Source organism: Emys orbicularis, chromosome 18, assembly GCF_028017835.1.
Source record: "Emys orbicularis isolate rEmyOrb1 chromosome 18, rEmyOrb1.hap1, whole genome shotgun sequence".
Lineage (NCBI taxonomy): Eukaryota > Metazoa > Chordata > Testudines > Emydidae > Emys > Emys orbicularis.
In genome coordinates, this window is record NC_088700.1 from 20,141,207 (window position 1) to 20,166,362 (window position 25,156).

General features: G+C 47.3%; 1 protein-coding gene across 1 annotated transcript in view; it reads left to right on the forward strand.

Annotated features, from left to right (window-relative positions):
• LOC135891434 (ficolin-1-like) overlaps positions 1–15,662 on the forward strand; it is a 28,854-nt gene extending 13,192 nt beyond the window's left edge. The window contains exons 6-10 of the mRNA XM_065418990.1: positions 6,508–6,543; positions 9,518–9,645; positions 11,880–12,009; positions 13,180–13,314; positions 15,412–15,662. Coding sequence (XP_065275062.1) covers positions 6,508–6,543; positions 9,518–9,645; positions 11,880–12,009; positions 13,180–13,314; positions 15,412–15,662 — 680 coding nt within the window. The remainder of the gene's footprint in view (positions 1–6,507; positions 6,544–9,517; positions 9,646–11,879; positions 12,010–13,179; positions 13,315–15,411) is intronic.
• Positions 15,663–25,156: the final 9,494 nt, after the last annotated feature.

Below are 25,156 nucleotides of genomic sequence, written 5' to 3' on the forward strand. Positions count from 1 at the left end.
ATGCTCAAACCACTGAGCTATCCCTCCCCCCATCAGTAAAATAGGCCATAGATTAGCTCCGATACTATCTCCTGGGAAACCCATTCAAGCTTGTCACAGACCATGCTCCATTAAGATGGCTAAACACTATGAAGGACACAAATCCCTGCCTGTTGCGATGGTACCTGTCTCTCCAGCCCAACGCGTTCCAAATTCAGCATTGAGCCGGGAAAGCCCATCAGAATGCTGACTTCTTTTTCAGGGAAGAGGGGTAGCAATCAGATGGCCCCAGCTCCCCTGGCTCCATCTTGAGAGGGAAGGCATGTGATTGGGTGTACAAACCCCACACTGGGCAACCAAGGGATTCATAGATTCATAGATTCTAGGACTGGAAGGGACCTCGAGAGGTCATCGAGTCCAGTCCCCTGCCCGCATGGCAGGACCAAATACTGTCTAGACCATCCCTGATAGACATTTATCTAACCTACTCTTAAATATCTCCAGAGATGGAGATTCCACAACCTCCCTAGGCAATTTATTCCAGTGTTTAACCACCCTGACAGTTAGGAACTTTTTCCTAATGTCCAACCTAGACCTCCCTTGCTGCAGTTTAAGCCCATTGCTTCTTGTTCTATCCTCAGAGGCTAAGGTGAACAAGTTTTCTCCCTCCTCCTTATGACACCCTTTTAGATACCTGAAAACTGCTATCATGTCCCCTCTCAGTCTTCTCTTTTCCAAACTAAACAAACCCAGTTCTTTCAGCCTTCCTTCATAGGTCATGTTCTCAAGACCTTTAATCATTCTTGTTGCTCTTCTCTGGACCCTTTCCAATTTCTCCACATCTTTCTTGAAATGCGGTGCCCAGAACTGGACACAATACTCCAGCTGAGGCCTAACCAGAGCAGAGTAGAGCAGAAGAATGACTTCTCGTGTCTTGCTCACAACACACCTGTTAATACATCCCAGAATCATGTTTGCTTTTTTTGCAACAGCATCACACTGTTGACTCATATTTAGCTTGTGGTCCACTATAACCCCTAGATCCCTTTCTGCCGTACTCCTTCCTAGACAGTCTCTTCCCATTCTGTATGTGTGAAACTGATTTTTTCTTCCTAAGTGGAGCACTTTGCATTTGTCTTTGTTAAACTTCATCCTGTTTAACTCAGACCATTTCTCCAATTTGTCCAGATCATTTTGAATTATGACCCTGTCCTCCAAAGCAGTTGCAATCCCTCCCAGTTTGGTATCATCCGCAAACTTAATAAGCATACTTTCTATGCCAATATCTAAGTCGTTAATGAAGATATTGAACAGAGCCGGTCCCAAAACAGACCCCTGCGGAACCCCACTCGTTATTCCTTTCCAGCAGGATTGGGAACCATTAATAACAACTCTCTGAGTACGGTTATCCAGCCAGTTATGCACCCACCTTATAGTAGCCCCATCTAAATTGTATTTGCCTAGTTTGTCGATAAGAATATAATGCGAGACCGTATCAAATGCCTTACTAAAGTCTAGGTATGCCACATCCACAGCTTCTCCCTTATCCACAAGACTCGTTATCCTATCGAAGAAAGCTATCAGATTGGTTTGACATGATTTGTTCTTTACAAATCCATGCTGGCTGTTCCCTATCACCTTACCACCTTCCAAGTGTTTGCAGATGATTTCCTTAATTACTTGCTCCATTATCTTCCCTGGCACAGAAGTTAAACTAACTGGTCTGTAGTTTCCTGGGTTGTTTTTATTTCCCTTTTTATAGATGGGCACTATATTTGCCCTTTTCCAGTCTTCTGGAATCTCTCCCGTCTCCCATGATTTTCCAAAGATAATAGCTAGAGGCTCAGATACCTCCTCTAGTAGCTCCTTGAGTATTCTAGGATGCATTTCATCAGGCCCTGGTGACTTGCAGGCATCTAACTTTTCTAAGTGATTTTTAACTTGTAGTTTTTTTATTTTATCTGCTAAACCTACCCCCTTCCCATTAGCATTCACTATGTTAGGCATTCCTTCAGACTTCTCGGTGAAGACCGAAACAAAGAAGTCATTAAGCATCTCTGCCATTTCCAAGTTTCCTGTTACTGTTTCTCCCTCTTCACTAAGCAGTGGGCCTACCCTGTCTTTGGTCTTCCTCTTGCTTCTAATGTATTGATAAAAAGTCTTCTTGTTTCCCTTTATTCCTGTAGCTAGTTTGAGCTCATTTTGTGCCTTTGCCTTTCTAATCTTGCCCCTGCATTCCTGTGTTGTTTGCCTATATTCATCCTTTGTAATCTGTCCTAGTTTCCATTTTTTATATGACTCCTTTTTATTTTTTAGATCATGCAAGATCTCATGGTTAAGCCAAGGTGGTCTTTTACCACATTTTCTATCTTTCCTAACCAGCGGAATAGCTTGCTTTTGGGCCCTTAATAGTGTCCCTTTGAAAAACTGCCAACTCTCCTCAGTTGTTTTTCCCCTCAGTCTTGATTCCCATGGGACCTTACCTATCAGCTCTCTGAGCTTACCAAAATCCGCCTTCCTGTAATCCATTGTCTCTATTTTGCTGTTCTCCCTTCTACCCTTCCTTAGAATTGCAAACTCTATGATTTCATGATCACTTTCACCCAAGCTGCCTTCTACTTTCAAATTCTCAACGAGTTCCTCCCTATTTGTTAAAATCAAGTCTAGAACAGCTTCCCCCCAGTAGCTTTTTCAACCTTCTGAAATAAAAAGTTGTCTGCAATGCAGTCCAAGAATTTGTTGGATAGTCTGTGCCCCGCTGTGTTGTTTTCCCAACATATATCCGGATAGTTGAAGTCCCCCATCACCACCAAATCTTGGGCTTTGGATGATTTTGTTAGTTGTTTAAAAAAAGCCTCATGGATTATTTTGGGCTCAGTCAGCCCCCTCCTGCCACACCTGCAGCAAATGCTCCATCTGCTGAAGGAATTAAAAGACAGTCAATTAGCTCATTTGTGTGGCAGAGCTGGAGGTGAGCAGACCTGCAACACACAGCTCCAGCAGCACAAGCAGAGGGAAGCCTAAAGGCTCTGACACAGCTTCCCAAAGGGGCCCTCCCTGAGGGAAGGGAGGATCCACGCCAGAAACAACCAGAGAGAGAAGTATCCTGTGGACATTGGTGCCCCTTCTTACTTATTGTGGTTTGGGTTTCTCCACCAGGGGAAAGCCTTGGACTAAATTGACCCTGGGGGTGGGGGGATGAGAGGAAGAGGCCCAGGGAGGACAGGCTTAAGCAGCCTTGGTTGCCAGACTACTGGTAGCCCAAAGGGCCCTGGGTTGGAGTCCGGTGGAGTGGGAGGGTCCAGGCTCCACTCCCCACAACCCCCTTAGCAGCCAGGAGCTGCAGCCATGGCCACCAGGGCACACCCCCAACCAGACCTCGAATGAGGACCATTACACTGCAACATCCACTCCTTGGAACCATCTGTTCCTAAATCAGTAACTTCCTCTTATACAGCCACCCCTGTAGAGCTCTCCTGGTGAAGGAAAAATAAGAAGTTTCTGATCTCAAATAAGCCACAGACAGCGGTGCTCATTTTTTGAAGAAACCAGATCTTGGTTCCTGTTGAGTGGTGTAGAGTTGGTGAGAGAGCTCTTTCCCCTTTCTCCCATTTCTCTGCACTAAGGTTGTCAATTCTCCCGGACCAGATGGACCAGACCCTATTTTGCTGCGATGGCATCCGGTCCAGGAGAGTTGGCAACCTTACTTGGCACAAATCTGATTGGCTAAGGGGAAGTGGCAATCAAACATGCAGAATTAACTCAGACCCTTGGGAGGGTTTGAGTGAACGAGCATACGGGGGTGGGATGAGAGAGAAGCCTGGGAAATTGAAAAAGTGAACAAAGAAGAGGCAGGAGCCCTGGGCTGGAGAGAGAGGAAGCTGCTTGGAGGACAACTGGCTGCTGGCAAAAGGAGGTTCTTGTAAATACCCAGCCTGGAGTTGAGACCAGCAGCCAATCCACGATGCTGAGCTCACATCACGTGCCAGCACCAGCCCAAAACTGCATTGACAGGTTGGACTGATCCACAGGAGGGAGGGGATTGCATTGGCGCAAGGTAGAGAGACTGTGTGTGTCTACCCAGGAATGGCGAAGAGCTGTTTTGCTATATGCTGTGCCTGGGGAGAGGGAGTCTGTGTAACCCCTGCTGGGGATCCAGACCTGGGTCTGCACCTGGCTTTGCCTGGGTCAGATAAAAGTGTTGTGCTATTGCTAAGTGCGGTGCTTGTTCCAGGGGTTAAATCTGACCCCCCTAGGAGGGAGGTTTGGTGTTTGTGCAGAAGTGTGAGGATTGCACCTGGGACCTTGGCCCCAATCCTGGGAACCTCCATCTACAGTATCCATTGCATAGTACAGTATGGGGAGCAGAGACTAACAGCCTTTGGATACCTGGTTGCATAGTCAACAATGACTAGTATGTACTGATGCCATGCTGCAGTTTTTTCTAGGGGTCTGCCTATGTCCACTTGAACCTTTCAAAGGGGGTCTCAGTCAAGGGCAGAGGGACCAAGGCTGCCTTAAGATCCCTCTGCTCCTGGCTAGTTGATACTCTGGGCAGGAGGAACAGTATTTTGTCATTTCATGATGTATGTCTGTGGCCAATAGACTCTAGCTAATATCCAGGCCAGTGTCTTCTGTCTCCCATATCATGCACCAGCTGCAAGATGGACTGGTGGTACCTGCATAGTATAAGCAGCTGGTCCCTCACCGCCCCAGTTTGCTGATTCTTCTCAATTTTGTACAAGTGCTCCTTCCTGAGTGCAACGTGCAGGTATTGTTCACCTCCCTGAGACTGTTACTTCTCCGTTTATGGGGACCAGTTGCTCATATACACGGTTTAACATAGGGTCATTCCTCTGTTCTTGCACAAACTTCCCATCCGAGAGCCTCCAGGTCCTAATGGCCTGCTTCTTTCTCCCCTGTGGGGGTCTGCAGCTGTGTTGCTTGGGACATCCCTTCCCTATGGTCATTTGTTTCCCCAAGGCTTGCCAAGCTCTGGAGAGCTGGTGTTACTACTTGGCCCCTGTTCTCACTTGTGGCCCAGGCATTAAATACTCCCCCCTCCCGCAAAAAAGCCAACCCTAACCTCTAATCACAAGGTAGGCCAACTTTTCTGCTAAGGCTGCAGTTATCCCTACAGTTATTACTGCAGTATGGGCTCCCACTGCCAACTGTAGTTGCTGGCTGGGGTAGGTCTTGACATTGCCATGGATACATTGAAGATGGATTGTTGTCTTGGGAGTGGTGTCACTTCCCACCATGGAGGTCTGGACCACCATCTGGCTGCAGTCAGAGTTCAAGAGTCCTTGGACCATCGCCGGGACCACCAACTTAGGGGGACTTTTCTTCTGTGCCTGGATTTCTGCCATCCACCTGGGCATACTCTCGCTCCATCAGTGGGCATGCCCTCGTTATGTGCCCTGCCAGCCCACAGGAATAGCCTATTAATGGGCTAGGGTTGCTAGCCTCTTTCCTAGGTTGAGGGAAGCTTCCCTGCGGGGTGCTGGTTGGACCTTCGTCTATGAGCTTCAGTTGTCTGGGGTGCCTGACAGTCCCACTGGCCGCATTGTACTCACCCTGCATTGTACTCACCTAAATTAGCTGCTACCACTCAAGAAAGAGATCTTAGAATCAATGTGGATAGTTCTCTGAAAATATCTGCTCAATGTGCGGCAGCAGTAAAAAAAAAGTTAACAATATTAGGAACCATTTGGAAAAGGATAAATAATAAGATAGAAAATATCATAAGGCATATATAAATCCCCAGTACACCTACACCTTGAATACTGAATGCAATTTTGGTCGCCCCATCTCAAAAAAGATACAGTAGAACTGGAAAAGGTAAAGGGAAGGGCAAAAAAGACAATTAGGACTATGGAACAGAGATTAAAAAAACTTGGACTGTTCATCTTAGAAAAGAGATGACTAAGGGGGGATATGATAGAGGCCTATAAAACCATGAATTATGTGGAGAAAGTGAATAAGGAAGTGTTATTTACCCCTTCACATAACACAAGAACTACAAGTCTCTGAATGATATTAATTGGCACCAAGTTTAAAACAAAAGGAAGTACTTTCTTCACGCAATGCACAGTCAACCCGTATTGTCAGGTCATGGTGTGAAGGCCAAAAGTATAACTGGGTTCAAAAAAGAATGAGAAGTTCATGGAAGACAGGTCTCCATCAATGGCTATTAGCCAAGATAGTCAGGGATGCAACCCCATGCTCTGGATCTCCCTAAACCTCTGACTGTCAGATCCTGGGACTGGATGACAGAGGATGGATCACTCAACAATTGCCCTGTTCTGTTCATTCCCTCTGAAACATCTGGCACTGGCCACTGTCGGAAGACAGGATACTGGATTAGATGGGCCATTGGTCTGTCCCAGTACGGCCATTCTTGTGTTCTTATAAATGTTTTGACTCAGAAAAATAGACACAACTGTTAGAACTGAATAAGAGTTAAGAAAAAACATGCTCTTTTCTCTGGTTTTAACCCACTTCCACTCGGTTTCTTTCTCTGCACAGATGTGAGGCAACTGAATGATATCCAGTGTAAGAAAGGTGAGTTTGCGATAATAATTGGCCGGTTATCCCATTCAGGTAACAAAGTCCAGTGCATCTCTGCTCCATGAAGAGAGGAAAGTGTGTGAATTTCACTTTTTGAGAAACAGTTCATATAACTCATGCGGTGTCAGCAGCAACAGATTTCATGGAATTCCATTCCATATAAATTCTGCTAACGACAGTGGGCCAAATCCTGCTTTCCTTACTCACAGAAATAGTCCCACTAAAGTCCCGCATGAGAAAAAGGCCATCATCTCTAGCCCAATAACAACTGAGGTGACCTCTGCCACAGCAGTTAATTACTAGAAGGGAGTCCATTTTATAAACTTCATATACACATTTTCAGTGTGATGCTGAGGAATTCATTTTCATGAAGATTGTGATATTTTAATTCTTTTGAAATGGGAGTCCTGATGAAAATGCTGTGGGGAAAATCTATCTGTGTTCAATCATCAGATTGATAGACTTTAAGTCCAGAAGGGACCATCATGATCATTTTATCTGATCTCCTGAACATCGCAGGCCACAGAGCCTTGCCCATCCACTCCTGTAATATACTTATAACCTCTGGCTGAGTTACTGAAGTCCTCAAATTTTGATTTAAAGACTTCAAGTTACAGAAAATCCACCATTTACTCTAGTGTAAACCTGCAAATGACCCATGCCCCATAGGAAGGTCGAAAAAACCCCATGGTCTCTGCCAATCTGACCCGGGGAAAAACTCCTTTCCAACCCCAAATATGGTGGTCAGTTGGAATTGAGCATTTTGGCAAGACCCAAGAGCCAGGCACCAGGAAAGAATTCTCTGCAGTAACTCAGCCCTCGCCATCTAGTGTCCCATCAACATCCATGATGGATATTTGCTGCTAGCAGTCCTGTATCGGCTACATGTCACTGTCGGCAATCTGATCATACCATCCCCTCCATAAACTTATCATTCTCAGTATTGAAGCCAGTTAGGTTTTTGCCCACACTGTTCCCCGTGGAAGACTGTTCCAGAACTTCACTCCTCTAATGGTTAGAAATCCTTTGTCTAATTTCAAGCCTAAACTTGTTGATGACTGGTTTATATCCATTTGTTCTTGTGTCCACATTGGCGCTTAACTTAAATAACTGCTCGCTCTCTCTCTCTCTCTCTGGTAATTATCCCTCTGATGTATTTATAGAGAGCAATCATATCTCCTCTCAGCCTTCATTTGGCTAGGCTCAGCAAGCCAAGCTCTTTGAATTTCCTCTCATAAGACAGGTTTTCCATTCCTCTGATCATCCTAGTAGACCTTCTCTGCACCTGTTTCAGTTTGAATTCATCTTTCTTAAACATAGGAGACCAGAATTTCACACAGTATTCCAGATGAGGTCTCACCAGTGCCTTGTATAATGGTACTAACATTTCCCTTTCTCTACCAGAAATACCTCGCCTGATGCATTCTAGGACTACATTAGCCTTTTTCATGGCCACATCACATTGACACCTCATTGTCATCCTGTGATCAACCAACATAGGCAGGTCTTTTTCCTACTTTGTTGCTTCCAACTGATATGTCCCCAGTTTATAGAAAAAATAATTGATGTAATAGAAATGGGATGAAATTTCATAGTGCAAAGCCATGCACTTAAGAATGAACACAGTTTTCAAGATCCTCCAGCTCTTCTTGTATGATATTCTGGTCCTCCTCAAGATTGGCAATACCTTCCAACTTTGTGTCATCTGCAGATTTTATTAGCATACTCCCACTTTTTGTGCCATGGTCATTAAAACATTTTAAATAAGATTGGTCCCAAGACCGATCCCTCAGGAACATCACTAGTAATCTCCTTCCAGCCTGACAGTTCACCTTTCAGTATGACCCATTGTAGTCTCCCCTTCAACCAGTTCCGTATCCACCTTTCAATTCTCATATTAATCCCCATGTTCTCCAATTTAACTAATTTCCCATTTGGAACTGTATCACATGCCTTACTTGAAATCCAGGTAAATCAGATCTACTTCATTTCCTTTAAAAAGAACAGGAGTACTTGTGGCACCTTAGAGACTAACAAATTTATCTGAGCATAAGCTTTCGTGGGCTACATCCGAAGAAGTGGGCTGTAGCCCACGAAAGCTTATGCTCAAATAAATTTGTTAGTCTCTAAGGTGCCACAAGTACTCCTGTTCTTTTTGCGGATACAGACTAACACGGCTGTTACTCTGAAACCATTCATTTCCTTTGTCTAAATAATCAGTTATCTTCTCAAGGAAAGTGTGCCAGACCAACCTGCTCTATCTACCTATGGTAAAACAATGTTGTATTTTATCCCAGATAGTATTTACCACTATGTTCTTAACTACTATCTCATTCAAAATTTGTTCCAAGACCTTGCATATAATTGAGGCCAAACTAACAGGCCTGAAGTTTACCAGATCACATTTCTCCCCGTTTCTTAAAAATAGTTATTCTATTAGCAATGCACCAGTCATAGGGTATGACACCTGAGTTTATGGATTCTTTAAAAATTCTTGCTATTGGACTTGCAATTTCATGTTCCAATTTCTTTAATATTCTTGGATGGCGATTATCTGGGCGCCCCAATTTGGTCCCATTAAACTGCTTGAGTTTGACTTCCACCTCAGAAGTGGTAATTTCGACTTCCATATTCTCATTTCCATTGACCACCCTGCCAAACCCAAAGCTTCTCATTACCCTTATTAAAAACTGAGGCACAGTATTTGTTTAGGTATTGGGCCATGTCTAGATTATCTTTAATCTCCACCCCATCCTCAGTGCTTAACAGTCCCACTTCTGTCCTTGTTTCCTTTTTATTTATATGGCTATAGAACCTTTTATTCAAACATTTCTTGCCTTTTGTAGATAAGTAGTAATGTATTTTCAATTAAGTTATACATCGCAAAATAGTAAATCATTAGAATAAGATAATTTTGAATCCTTCCCATTTAGTGCAAACTAAAGTTTTAAATTCCTGTTCTCCGCAGGTGCAAAGAACTGCAAGGAGCTGTTAGCCAGAGGGCACATTATGAGCGGCTGGTACACCATCTACCCCCGTGACTGTAACGCCATGACCGTGCTGTGTGACATGGTCACAGATGGTGGAGGATGGATTGTAAGTAAGAACTGAGTGTAATGAAGTTCACTGGACACTTATGCAAATAGGTGCCTGTCTCAAAATGAGTTCTCCTAGGCAGAGTCTTCAATATACACAAGTTAAAATATACAGCCACAGCATGAATATTAAATACAAAGCAAATTCCTATTTCATAGCTTTTTCTTAAATTAATTTAACAGAGAGGTCCCTATTAAAACATTCGTTCTGTGTGTAAGTGGGGCCTGAATGAGCTTTCCCCTGACATCTAGTGACCTGGGGGAAAGACTTGAGGAGCAGACTGTATTTGTATGGACATACCCACTTTGCCTAGGTTTTCAGTTTTCAGGTTTTGGGTTACAATTCACTTCAGTATTGAATGTGGGGGTAATGTAATGTTGTTATTCTTATTGTACGAGCAAAGAGCAGCAGAACGATGCTTAGCACGCCCTGATTGAGGGTGTCACAATCAACTGAATCTCACTTGCTAAGCAGGAGGTAGAGATGCTAAATCCCATTGAAGAGGAGAGGGGGTGGTGCCAGGTGTTCTTGTTCCTCATGGTGCAGACTCTGCCTAAAGAGTCCTGGACACCATTTGATTCTCCCCTCTTCAGTGTTTAAAGCCAGAGCTGATTGGACTCAGCTGAAGCTCCTTGTTTCTGTTCAGTGATTACTAGAGCTGAAATCAGTGATGAGCAAGTGTAGGGGCCAAGCTTTAGAGCTGGTGTGGGAACAACGTTGCAGTGAAAGACAGTGAAGAGGCAGCAGTACAGAGGTTCCCCACTACCCAGTCAAATCCCTAAGAGCTGGGCCTAAGTGGGGAACCTCAGAACACAGCATCTCAGATGGCAGTAAATGGCAGAGATGAGCAGCAGCAGAGATGGCAGTGAGTAGCCAACAATGGCAGAGATAACAGTGGCAGCAGCCAGGAACTAGTTGCAGAGCAGTTGGAGGCATTGCTTAATGCACACCACCCTACACCTCAGAGGTGGTAGGTGGATCCATGCGAATGCACCTCTGAACTCTAGGTGTTTGCTGACCAATGACAGCCAAGTTCGACAACTGTGAGTGGGGTGCAGCAGAGGGAGTAGCGTGTTAAATAGACATACATTTGTCAGACTTTCATACATCAAGATGGGAAACTGAGGCAAAGGACACTTCCCAATGCACTATGGGATGGGTGTTTACTTACAATTACATGTTTTTGAATTGTGGTTGTGGTGCTCTCCCAAATTAAAGCTTGCAAGTGGGGAAGTATTGCCTATTAGAGGCACCTAATGGTGGTGGTAAGTTTTTTCCGAGATTACTGAGTGAGGGTTTAAGCCTGTTCTGTTTTGTATTGTTATAAGAGGAACCCCTAGATTTTGAACCTGGCCCTTATTGCTGCCAACTCCACCTGGCAGAAGGGTTACATGTGCAATGCAATGGAGGGTTTCAGCATAACATTGACACTTCCTAATTTTAGCACACACATATATACACCTCTTTTCCTGCCAATCTTCAGAGAGAATTTCCCAGTCTGTTGTCATCTATATGTAGTATGTATCAACTGGATTCTTCAGAACTGGAATGAAAACTACAGTTGTTCTGTAATATAATTCAACACCTTCGTGCGTGTGCATTATTATACAGTCTTCAGTGACATAAATCAAATACCATTTTTTCCTATGAGATCTGTGCCTCACTCAGTGCCCAAATTGGACTCTCAAGAGCTGAATTAAGGTTGCATGGGCAAACTTAAATTTGACATTTCCTAATTCTGTGCGCTTGACTTTGCAACCTTCCAACAAATGTGTTTCTCCTCCTCATCACAGTCTTCCCTTACTATGGAATTAAAATAAAATAAAATGCCATGGTGTAAGAGCATGGGGGTTACACGAGCAACTCAGTATTTTATTTAATTTATTTATATATGTATAAATATACATATATATATTTTATATATATGTATATTTATATATATTTTACTTGGGCACTCCTAAGGCAAACCCCTGTTGAAAAGAACTAGAATATGCCCAAGGAAGGACTGAGTAAAAAATGAATAAGGATCTCAAGATGAGGCCCATTGAAAGGACTCTAAATTTAATTCTCTCCTCTCTAGAAGAGCTCATGACAAGGAAGTTAAAATGATGGGCTGGGTACTTCAAATTAACCATAATATACACAATTTGAGCAACTTACCCTGGAGGGACCTGAGCTGCCAGTCACACAAAACTAAAATGAATGTGAACAGCCTCCCACCTTTTTCCCTGCAGGTTTTCCAGAGACGGGTGGATGGGTCGGTGGATTTTCATCGGAGCTGGGATTTGTACAAGAGAGGTTTTGGCAACCAGCTGACAGAATTTTGGTTGGGAAATGACAATATTCACCTGCTGACATTACTTGGTAAAGAAATCATGGATGCAGTTTTTCTTAAAATCTCTTCTGCCCACCCCTCCAATCCCCTTCTTTGCAACATGGCTTTTAGTGATCATAACACAGTAGCTCTTACATAGTGACTTTCATCTGTAGATCTCACAATGCATTATCAAGGAGGGTCTGTTTACATAAACCAAGGTGCAGAGAGATGAAGTAATTTGCCCAAGATCATGCAGCAAGTTAGTGGCAGAGCTGGGAATAGAGCCCAGACCTGACTCCCTGTTCAGTGCCTTCCACACTGGGCCAATAGTGGTAAAACTGCTGCCAGAATCACCATTGCCTATGCCTTAGAACTTAGCTCTTCCAGGAAAAGCAAGTGAAATAGATAGCAATATAGTGCTGCTGGCTCCAATCAAGGTTGCTTCAACCTGAAGGTTGATAAGGTGCCTGAATAGCAAATATTCAACACCTGAGTTTCCCCCAAACTGTCCCTTTCCTAGCAATGGCTAACCCTGAGCATTCATGGATATATCTTCTCTAGAAGGTGAGACATCACAGTGCCAGCCAGCCAGTCACTGCCATATTGTAGCATCACTCCCTGAGGCTATCATTTCTTTCCATGGACTCTAGTAGAGAGAATGGTGGAAACACTTGTCAGATCCTTGCTGGCCAGAAGAGGGTCAACAGGTAGCAAAATATCCAGCTACACTGTGGGATTCCAAATTCATCAGGGCACCCAGCCTTTGCTACTCTGCTCAGCTCTGTCTCTGGTTCTGTTCCCTCTCCCTGCCCTTGCCCTTGTTCCTGCTGGTTCCCTCCAGCTCTCATTTGACCCTGAAATCCAAAATCCTGTTCAAATCACTGTGACAGGGAGTCCCATTGGAACCAATGGAGCCAGGACAGAAATACCTGTGTGTCTTGCTGGCTTATCACTGGATCGGTGCTGGTGGAGGCCATAGAGGGATGGATGCTATAGATTCTGATCTCCTGCCTGGGTGAAGGGTGTTAGATGTGGGTTCTATTTGCCAGTGGAAAGATGAGAGTGGGGGATGGAAACTGGGTTAGCTAAGGCAGTCCCAGAGTCAGCACAGGCTGATGAGTCAAGCCCAGGTGGGTGAGGGTCACCACAAATAAACCCAGCATTGTGCAAAGTGATATAATGTAGTGAATATTTCACTTTGCTCCTGTGTTCACCAGGAAATAACGAGCTGCGCATTGACCTCGGAGACTTCGAAAACAAGAAATATTTTGCCAAGTACAAGTCATTCAGCATTTTGGGAGAATCTGAGCAATACAAACTGATTCTAGGGGACATGGTGGCAGGTGATGCAGGTAGGTGCTGTACTTGCTCACAGCAGAGGAAAAACATGCCCATCCAACAGAGACGTAGGACATCCTGCAGCAGAAACAAACCAAATCCCACCCTTTGTAAGACTGGCCCAGGGCTGCAGCATCAAGCTCATAAAATAAAGGGAAAAAAACACCTTAAGTTTTAATTTTAACATAGTCTTTGTAAAGCTCTGGCTTCAATTGTCCCTTTAGAGCTCCAGCTTCTCATCATGGAACTGGGAGGAGAGGGGGAGAAAAGTGCTTCCACCTGTCATCTGAGACCCTCCAGACCACTTCCTGTTCCTGTTTAAATACCTGCCCTGTGCGACCAAGTGGGAAAAACCTCATTCCAATCAGCAGGTGCAGGTCCTGAGGGGCAGGACAGGCCCTTGGCCTGATCCAAAAGGAGTAATGAGGGTCCTTGACCCTGTCTCTTCCCTCCCCAAGGTGAGGAGGTGCTCAGGTACTCATGCTGATAAGGCCAGGGAACCAGAAGGTGCTCACGTATTCTCTGGTCTGTCTGTCCTGTTTCTCTCAGTGCAGCGGGTCACTCTTTGGGTCAGAGGAGATGCACTGACTTGCTCCTTGGGTGGTGCAACTCCATGATCAGTGATGATGGTGGAGAGTTGTTTTCCCTGCACTGTACCACCCTGAAGCTGAAGAACTTGGTGCATGTCTCTGGCTCCACTTCCTCAGGTTGGGTTGTGGGGAAACCCAGTAGAGCCGGGTCACTCATCCTCACTTCACTTTCCTCCAGCCAGACAAAGAGGAACTGGTTGCCTCATCTCACACCCTTCCTTTACTTTCCTTCTAGTCTTTCCCTCCTAGTCAGGGCCGGCTCTAGGCACCAGCAAAACAAGCTGGTGCTTGGGGCGGCACATTTTTAAGGGCGGCATGGCCGGCGCCAGAATGCTGCCCCTAAAAATGTGCCCCGGCCGCCCTAGCTCACCTCCGCTGCTGCTGCCGCTCGCGCGCCATGGCGCGCGAAACAGCTGATTCGCGCGCCGCTACTCGCCCTCCCTCCCAGGCTCTCAAGCCTGGGAGGGAGGGGGAGCAGCGGCGCGCTAATCAGCTGTTTCGCGCGCCATGGCCGCTCGGGGTCTCCCCCTCCCTCCCAGGCTCTCAAACCTGGGAGGGAGGGGGAGATCCCGAGCGGCCGTTTCGCACGCCGCTGCTCCCCCTCCCTCCCAGGCTTGAGAGCCTGAGGCTTGAGAGCCTGGGAGGGAGGGAGGGGGAGAAGCGGCGCCCGCGCCGTGGCCACTCGGAGTCTCCTCCTCCCTCCCAGGCTCTCAAACCTGAGAGCCTGGGAGGGAGGGGGAGACTCCGAGTGGCTGCGGCGTGGGCGCCGCTTCTCCCCCTCCCTCCTAGGCTTGAGAGCCTGGGGGGAGGAGGCAGGGCTGGGGATTTGGGGAAGGGGCGGAGTTGAGGCGGGGCCGGGGGTGGGGTAATTAAAAAACGGGGGGGGGGGGTGACCAAAATTGTTTTTGCTTTGGGCGGCAAAAATCCTAGAGCCGGCCCTGCTCCTAGTCTTCCCACCCCAAACTTGGCAACTGCTATTTAACACAGTTTCACCCACTCCTCCCTCAAGTAAGCCCAGAGCATAATGGCAGTAGGGTGACCAGATGTTAAGGGGAAAATATCGGGACCGCCGCAGGGGAGGCATTTTTTTACACTCACCCGTCTGGGAGTTCGGCGGCAATTTGGCGGAGAGCCCTTCAGTCGCGGATGGTCTTCAGCGGCATTTCGGCGGGGGGTAATAAACCTTGCCACCAAAGACAGAAACACCCGCCGCCGAAATACCGCCGAAGACCATCCGCGACTGAAGGACTCTCTGCCGAATTGCCGCCGAAGACCAGGAAACAAAATATCAGGACAAATGGTGTCCCGACCGTACTCTGGTCGGGGCGTGGGACAAACTCCTCAAAATCGGGACAGTCCCGATCTTATCGGGACGTCTGGTCACCCTAAATGGCAGCCTCTCTCCTGCACCACTAGGATGCAACATCGGAGGTGATTAATCCCTCAGAATTAACTGGCCCAGCATTAAGGGGAAGGAAACTACAAGCTCACGTTTAAACCCTGTCTGTGTGTTTATTTCAGGGGATTCATTAACCTACCAGAAGAACAGTAAGTTTTCAACCCCAGACCGTGATAATGATCTGGATCCTGGTAACTGTGCAAAAATCTTCGAAGGAGGTTGGTGGTTCAATAGCTGCCATCACTCCCACCTGAATGGGGTGTATTTACGAGGAGCCCATAATCGCCCTGGTCATGGTGTGCTCTGGAACAAGGGTATTGGGAATGAATATTCTTACAAGTTCTCTGAAATGAAATTCAGGCCTCTTTCGTAGTGTGAGGTAGTGGCTGTGCACCCTCCCCTCCCAGGTGCATTTTGCGGTGAGCACCAGCTTCTTATGGACGCTTTTCCTGAAATAAACATGTTTTCTGCTTGGAGAATCTTGTTTGAGTGGGATTTCTTATTTGTTGTTGAAGAAGGAAAGCTGAGGGTGACACTTAAATTCGATGTCTCGCCTCACTATAATACACTGAGTCGCACCTGCCCATTCACAAAGCACTTTCTCTCTAATTAAGGAGAGAGAAGCGTTATCCATCTCTTCCCTTTCATGATACATTGAGCAGAAGGCGACAGAGTCCTGTGGCACCTTATAGACTAACAGATGTATTGGAGCATAAGCTTTCGTGGATGAATACCCACTTCGTCAGATGCATGGGAGCAGAAGGTGACGCTAGCTCCTCTCCTGGCTGGCTCCACTGATTTAGCAGAGGATCATTATTAGCTATTGCCATCAATGCACATGGCACTTTACAATACAGATCCTGATGGCTGCCCTGCCCTGAACAGCTTATAATCTAAAGGCAAGCTTTATGGCTGTCCTTTGTGCAGATGCTTGGTGGGGACATACAAGAGCCTGTCACAAACATCGTCCCTGTGCTCAGGGACCATTCACTCTGTATGCCCTTGGAATGCACATTGCTCCAAAGGGACAGGGAAAGGTGGGAAGGACGCAAGGCCACCGTCCAGCCTCAGCTCTGAACCAGCTGTGCTGAGCAGGCTGCAGCAACTTTGCATGCTGATGGTCTCAGGTAGAGATTGTGCTCCACCCCACTCCCAGGGCATAGATGTGGGTAAATCATGCAATTGGGGCCCAAGTCATCTGTCTGCCAACGCAGAGCCTGGCACAGGGAAGAGGGGCTGGGTAGTGCTCCCCTGCCCAATCTTGGAACTGCCAGGGGGCAATTCAGCCCCCAACTCTGGTCAGGGAGGCCCTGAGGCTTGCCCAGCTTGTAGCTAGCTTCTCAAGACTTTTGAGCTTTTGCAGCAGGATTATCCAGGGAGCAGGACCATACAGGGCACACCCCTTCCCAGACCTGGAACAGGCCCCATCCAAACCTGGCATGCCCCATATCTCCTGCACCAGGGATTTTTGCAGGGGGCCAAGAGTTGGCCATCTGCCTGGCCTAGAGGATCTCCCCCATTGGGTGTCGTCTCCTAGGAGCTGTAGGACTGTTTTGCAGTCTCTTTGCCGGGGTATTGCTGGCTGCAGTTTCAGAACCACCACTGGTCTGTCTCACTCAGTCCATGGGGAGACCATAAGAAAAAAAATACATCAGTAATTTAGTTACCAAACGATGTTAACAGGTGGATATTGTTGTCCCCCAGCCAGAATTCTGTCAGCTGGTTCCCAAAACCTCTCTTGTAATAGTTCCAGTCATGGAAAAAATCCACTGCCCCATCTCTGGAAAACCTGCAGGGAAAAGAGCAGAGCTCAGGTGGGAGGCAGCACAGTGGTTTGGATCCTGAATAGGGAATAAGCACATTACACATTGTTCAAATCCATTTGTTTCCCATGACTGAATGCTCAGCTCCCCTGGGCTAACGGTCACTGTGGTGTCTGGTAGCATAGCCCAGAATTGTGGGCCTCCCCGTGCATAGTGATAGAAACTGCCTGTATGACACAATCAGCCTTTACACCAGCACTTTTAGAAGGAGATAATGTAACTAAAAGTCTGACCAAAAGTAGCATCCACAGTAATTGCAAGGGAAAAAAATATTTGCTAACCTGGAACTTAAATTAAGGGGACTGGGTGGGGGAATCCCGTAGGAGAACACTGTGGGTTTCTCAAACTACTAATGTTATAAAACTGTAAAATGCAAAATTAACATTCAAAAAGGTGGAACTGCACAGTTAATGTTCGTCACCCTAGTCAACATTGTCTGATCCACTTCTCTGCTCTCCCATCACGCTGTGTAGATAAGGCAGACAGATTTTGATGTGGGTATTTTTGATATGGTTTTGAAAACATTTTACCCTCATTAAAGCCCCTCTGTGGTCCAAGTTGGACCATGGAGTCCAGGCTCACTGTGAGATGCACTGCTAGCAAAGAATGCTCCGTCCCTGCTAAGAGAGAGTGCTCAATGGGAGCACATGATCATTCTGCTCAGTGATTTGTACTGGGCTGTTATTCTTCTATGGGTGCAATTAAAGGTGTTGCCCCACATCCTCAAAAGTATGTAGGCTCCTAACTTCCACTGATTTGAAGATCTGGGCCGTTGGTTTTAAATTGTAAAGAGGTAGATAGTTTTAATCTGAGTAGGAGTTGGGTAAACTCAGGAGGATTTTAGTTTAGACCAGGGGTGGCCAACCTGAGCCTGAGAAGGAGCCAGAATTTACCAATGAACATTGCCAAAGAGCCCCAGTAATATGTCAGCAGCTCCTGATCAGCTCCTCCCCCCTGCTCCCCGCGCCTCCTGCCCACCGGCAGCCTCCTCGATCAGCGCCTCTCCCTCCCTCCCCGCACCTCTCGATCAGCTGTTTCGTGGTGTGCAGGAGGCTGGGGGGGGGGGGGGGGGAGGGAGGAACGAGGGCACGGCAGGCTCAGGGGAGGGGGCAGGGCCTGTGGCAGAGCCGGGGGTTGAGCAGTGAGCACCCCCCGGCACATTGGAAAGTTGGCGCCTGTAGCTCCAGCCCCGGAGTCGGTGCCTGTACAAGGAGCAGCATATTAACTTCTGAAGAGCCGCATTTGGCTTCGGAGCCACAGGTTGGCCACCCCTGGTTTAGACACTGGTCCCAATTGTTTTTTTTTTTAAATTACATGTGGCCTGTGCACCCTGAGCTGTAGATATTTAAACCAAATTTTAAATTTAAAACTAATTAGATAATATTCCATAGTATGTTTATATATTTAATTTGCTTGCACAATGTATTTTATTATCAAACCCATGCGCTAAGGGCTCCGATCCCAATTTAGAGTAGGAGTATTAGCCTGGTCTGCTGAAGGGTGCTTGGACATGTTCTTTTACTCTTGATTTGTACTCGCAATCCATCCTCTGCCATCCGTGTCCATATCACACAGCACAGTCATGGCGTTACAGTCATGGGGGTAGATGGTGTACCAGCCGCTATGATGTGCCCCTTGCTCAACAGGTCTCTGCAGTTCTTTACTCCTGAGCAGGATAAAGACAAATAATTGGAAGATGTAAATACTTGAAGGACTTTCCTTGAGCAAAAGAATTGTTATGTGGATATGAGGAAATGGATCAGTTGTGCTCTTGTTAGAAAATTGCAGCATCTGATCTTCATTTGCAGTTCTCACCTGATGTCACCAGGAGCTGTGAGTGTTCAGCCCTTGTGAAAATCAGGGCCAAACTGAATTGTATAATCCTTCCATTGCACCCCTGTTGCACATCTGCACTGAACTACTCTGGGGGTAGGCACATTAGAAATACAAGAGGTGACTTGAATTACATTAAGCTACTGCAAAGTGAGGGCTCTGCTACCAGAATATGAGATGAGTTAACAGGCTAATAAGAATATGAAACTCACCTTTTTCACACAGAAGATTATCCAGCTCCGTCTCTCCTGTGTAGGAGGAGGAATACAGTGAAAATGCTGCAGTGGTGAGATGAGCCAGCACCAGGGATGGAGGAAGATTCATCTGAATCTAGTAAAGGGGTGGCACAGCTTATGTCCCACCTGGAGAAATTCTTTCCCTGGGCTGCTCTTGGAAGGGTAAATCTATGCAGCACCCCATGCTCAAAGCTGGAAACAAAGATGCATTATAGCCCACCCTAAATGATTTTCGTTTTGCATCTTTTTTCTGCCCTTGATGGACACATTCTCACTCCCAGAACAATTTGCTTTCAAAAGAGAACAAACCAACCATACAGATACAAGGAAGGAAATCCACGAACCCATCTGCCCCAGGATTTCAAACAGCATCCATTTAAAAATAAAAAGTGCAACAAACCCGAAAAACCTAACCCAAAGAATAATTAAAGCAAAGAAATTTTCCTTCTCCCCTCAAATGTGGGGTTGTAGCTCCAAAGTCCCCTCGGTAGTCCTGGGACACTTACACTTTTAAAGTCCAATTATCTTGGGATCCACTGGGAGTAGAAATGGACCACTGGAAAAGAGATTTCTAGTTTATTAATGGGCTAAACAGTATTTGCTACTAGCCCTGGAAGTTCCTGAGAGTTCAGACTTTGAAGTTACAACACTGATATACATGAGGAAGCTACTTTAAGTCCTATTCAGAAATTCTGAAATATTAGTTATACTTTTTCTCTCCTTCTAGCTGAGTCTGTTATGGGAATGCCACATAAGAGAGGTGTATGATATGTAGATAGTTAATCTAAAGAACCCCATCTATTGGCATATAGGAATATATAGTAATGTTCATCAATAAGGAGGCTGAATAAAGTTGTTGATATGCACTGCAAACAGCTTCCTCCATCTAGCTTATAACATCAACATTAGAGCTGGTTGGGAATTTTCAGTGGAATGTTTTTTCCATCAAAAATGCAGTTTGGTTGAAGCCAGAACTTTTTTCGTAGAAGAAGGTTGGTTTTGGTGAATTTCCTGTTTTGCAAAAAAGTGTAGAAACTGTCAATGTCCTGTTTGGATACTTTTGAAATAAAACACAAAGTTTATTTCAGCAGAATGACTTTCTGGTGGGAGATGGATGTTGATAGTTTAAAAACCAAAAAGCTGAAATTGAAACAGAATATTCGGCAATTATAGAAGCACAATGTTTTTAGTTGCTCTGCTCCCTCAGTTGCTATGACTCACCCCTCCAGCAAAGCCTGCAGTGACTCCGCCCCCAGGCATGCCTCAGCAGCCTATCCCTGGGCAGGGCCTGAGTCAGATGACCCCCAGGGACAGGTATTTCACTGAGTCTGCCAGAGTAGGAGCTGCAAGTTAGTCAGTACAACAACACCACTTGGCCAGGGAGCATCCTGCTGCCTCATGGTGTTAGTCTCCTCAGGCTTCCGGCCTGCCCTTGATCTGGTTCCTATTCCTGCCCCAGCCTTGCCTGAGCCTTGTTCCAGCCCACTCCAGCTTTGTCTGTGCCCTACTCTGACCTTGCTCCATCCCTGCACCTGACTCCAGCTCAGCTTCGGCCTGCATCCAGACTCTAGCTCCGATCCTGATTTGGCTTGTCTACAGACTGTGATCCCGTTTCTCATGCACAGCCAGTCCCCAGACCCCAATTTCAGCTGATCCCGAGTCTACAGCTGGCTTCATCCCTTGGTACCTGTTCTTGACCATGGCTCCAACAATCAGGCAAGACCACCTAGAACCCAGAGCCTGACAGTCCCAAACCAACTTTAAAAAAAAAAAGAATTTCAGTTTTGTGTTAATTAGAGACTTCAGCTTCTCATCCCAATTTGGGACAGGACATTTTTTCTGAAACCTCAGATTTTCATGGGATGGGAAAACCGTTTGTCTACCATTGTACTTCCAGTGATGCACCTCCACCAATGGTGACAGCACTGATGTAGAGTGGCTGTGCAAGAGTTTTTGACACCATGTCTTCTGACCCCACTCAGAGCCTGTCTAGACAACCCGCCGGCCACAGTGCAGTGACCTCAGGCTACATTCACTAACTGCTCCATAACATCTGTGCTGCATAGGAGGTGAGGTTTACCTTTGATAGGGCTGTAAAATACATACATCCCTATTGTGCCATATATCCTATATAGCTGAGGTTTTAGTTACATTCCAGGTTACTCGGACTTGGGCCAATGCAGTGGGGCAGCTGCCCCACTCTGGAGGAAAAAGTGTTAAAGGAGGCCAGTGGGGCTGTGCAGACAGGCAGCCAATTAGAAAGGGCCTGTGGGCAGCCAATCAGGGCCAGGCTGGGCCCTATAAAAGGGCGGCTGAGCAGAGGAGAGATCAGTCTGTCTCTGACCACCAAGGGAGGAGGACTGGCTCCTGGTAGAGGGACTGACTTCCTGAGAGCATGCTGGGCAGTGGGAGCTCTGGCTGACCACTGCCAAACTGCAGGCCTAGATACAAGGCTGAGTGGGTGCTAAGGGCTATGGGGAAGTGGCCCAGGGAAGACAGGCAGAAGAGGGGAGTGGAAGAAGGCAGCAAGTGGCTGCCGCTCAAGGGTCCCTGGGCAGGTCTGGGTCCCCCCCCCCTTTGCCCCACTGGCCACTGAAAGGAATGGCCAACTTAAAGGACTGCAGTTTGCCTCTGAGGGAGGGGTTAGACTTGGAACTGCAGTTAGCCACTGCTGGTGGGAGTGGGCTGAGGGCAGCCAATTACCCTGGAAGGGGGGAGAATGGAGTTGGCGGCATGGCTGTGGAGGGCTGTGTCCTGAAGAGGAGGCTGTGGTCCAGAGAGAGCCACGTGGGTCCAGAGAGGGTAGAGACAACAGAGCGGACAATGGGTGAGACACCCACCCCTCCCCCCCGCAGAGGCCGCTCCATGGCTGCACTGAGCTAATTCCTGGAGGTGCTGCAGTGGTGAGTCAAACTGCCCTGTTACAGCCAACTATAACCTGTGAGCAATTATTGCAGATGTTGCATCATCTGGACAGTCCCATGTTAGTTAATATCTTAAGTCGGTTCAAGAGTGTCACCGTTCAGGAAAAATATCACTTAGGGGAATAGCCGAGAGAATTGTGTACAAAGATTAAGTCATGTTTCCATGTTACTCTAGCGCTTTAAAAATGAACCTCAGTATACAGGAGAGGGCAGAGGTTCTTACCTATAGTCCTGAGTGTTCTGGGGCGTCCTCTTTCTCCTAAAGAAAGAAAACAGCCTGGAATCCTTGTTTCATGCATCAGTCACACTTTGCTCATTGTGCTCCCCTTGGTGCTAACCTTGTCCAGGTGTTGGGGAAAACCCCACCCCTCCAAGTCCATTTACTAGTACACCAGGGAGAAAAACAATCCTGCCAATTCCAGAGCAGCGTGAATTAGGCCAAAAGGAGGGCTTGTCTACACTACAAAATTAGGTCGGATTTATAGAAGCCGGTTTTATAGAAACCGGTTTTATGCAGACGATTGTGTGTGTCCCCACATAAAATGCTCTAAGTGCATGAAGTCGGCGGACCGCGTCCACAGTACCGAGGCTAGCGTCGACTTCCGGCGCATTGCACTATGGGTACCTATGGGTACCTATCCCACAGTTCCCGGAGTCTCCGGCGCCCATTGGAATTATGGGTTGAGATCGCAATGCCCGAATGATGCAAAGCAGTGCCGCGGGGGGTTCTGGGTACATTGCGTCAGGCCCCTCCCCCGCCATCAGACAATAGATTCGCGCCTTTTTACCTGGGTTACCTGTGCAGACAACATACCACGCCAAGCATGGAGCCCGCTCAGCTCAGCTCACCGTCACCATATGTCTTCCGGGTGCCGGCAAACGTGGGACTGCATTGCTAAACAGCAGCAGCAGCTTACTGCCTTTTGGCGGTAGACGGTGCAGCATGAGTAGTAGCCTTCATCGGCGCTCGGGATGCTGGTAGCTGTGGGGCTGGCAGCCGTAGGGCTGCATTGCACCAGCCCCTTGCCTTTTGGCAGTAGATGGTTTATTACGACTGGTAACCGTCCTCGTCGGACAAATTTACAGGTTGCCTGAAATGCTCGTAGATTATTGTAGCCTGAGCGCCTTTACCGATCCTTCTGGCTACTGTACAGCATATATTGCTACACAGCAGCAACCCCTTGCCTTTAACTGTCCTCGTTGGACGATGATGGCTACCAGTCGTAGTATACTATTTTCTGCCAAGTATTGTCTGCTAAGCACCCAGAAAAGGCCGAGGGCGATCTGGGTGCTGGCAGACATGTGGCTGGCACACGTAGGGTTACATTGCTACCAAGCACCCAGAAAATGCCGAGGGCTATCAGTCATGCTGCACTGTCGTCTTAAGATGTAAAAAATAGATTTGTTCTGTATTAATTTCCTTCCCCCCTCCCTCTGTCAAATCAACGGCCCGCTAAACCCAGGCTTAGGAGTTCAACATCCCCAATCTCGGGGGGGGGGGGGCATTCTGTGTGACAGTTGTTTGTATTTCTCCCTGATGCACAGCCACCTTTCTTGATTTTAATTCCCTGTACCTGTACGCCATGCCGTCACTCGCCCCTCCCTCCCTTCTTCCCCTGGTCTTTAGATACTAGTTTCGCGCCTTTTTTCAGACCAGACGCCATAGCTATCACTGGGATCATGGATCCCGCTCAGATCACCGCGGCAATTATGAGCACTATGAACACCACGCACATTGTCCTGGAGTATATGCAGAGCCTGGACATGCCAAAGCAAAACCGGGACCAGCCGAGGAGGAGGCGATTGCAGTGCGGCGACGATAGTGATGAGGAAATTGACATGGACTTAGACCTCTCACAAGGCACAGGCCCCAGCAATGTGGAAATCATGGTGTTACTGGGGCAGGTTCATGCCATGGAACGCCGATTCTGGGCCCGGGAAACAAGCACAGACTGGTGGGACCGCATCGTGTTGCAGGTCTGGGACGATGCCCAGTGGCTGCAAAACTTTTGCATGCGTAAGGGCACTTTCATGGAACTTTGTGACTTGCTTTCCCCTGCCCTGAAGCGCCAGAATACCAGGATGAGAGCAGCCCTCACAGTTGAGAAGCTAGTGGCTATAGCCCTGTGGAAGCTTGCAACGCCAGACAGCTACCGGTCAGTCGGGAATCAATTTGGAGTGGGCAAATCTACTGTGGGGGCTGCTGTGATCCAAGTTGCCAGGGCAATGAGAGACCTGGTGATATCAAGGGTAGTGACTCTGGGAAACGTGCAGGACATAGTGGATGGCTTTGCTGCAATGGGATTCCCAAACTGTGGTGGGGCGATAGACGGAACCCATATCCCTATCTTGGCACCGGCGCACCAAGCCACCGAGTACATAAACCGCAAGAGGTACTTTTCAATGCTGCTGCAAGCCCTGGTGGATCACAAGGGACGTTTCACCGACATCAACGTGGGCTGGCCGGGAAGGGTACATGATGCTCGCGTCTTCAGGCACTCTCTTCTGTTTCGAAAGCTGGAGGAAGGGACTTTCTTCCTGGACCAGAAAATAACCATTGGGGATGTAGAAATGCCTATCGTGATCCTTGGGGACCCAGCCTACCCCTTAATGCCATGGCTCATGAAGCCATACACAGGCAGCCTGGACAGGAGTCAGGACCTGTTCAACTACAGGCTGAGCAAGTGCCGAATGGTGGTGGAATGTGCATTTGGGCGTTTAAAAGCGCGCTGGCGCAGCTTACTGACTCGCTGTGACCTCAGCGAAAAGAATATCCCCATTGTTATTGCTGCTTGCTGTGCGCTCCACAATATCTGTGAGAGTAAGGGGGAGACATTTATGGCGGGGTGGGAGGTAGAGGCAAATCGCCTGGCCGCTGATTACGCGCAGCCAGACACCAGGTCGGTTAGAGCAGCACAGCAGGGCACGGTGCGCATCAGAGAGGCTTTGAAAACTAGTTTTGTGACTGGCCAGGCTACGGTGTGAAACTTCTGTTTGTTTCTCCTTGATGAAATCGCAGCCCCCCCCACCCACCCGGTTAACTCTACTACC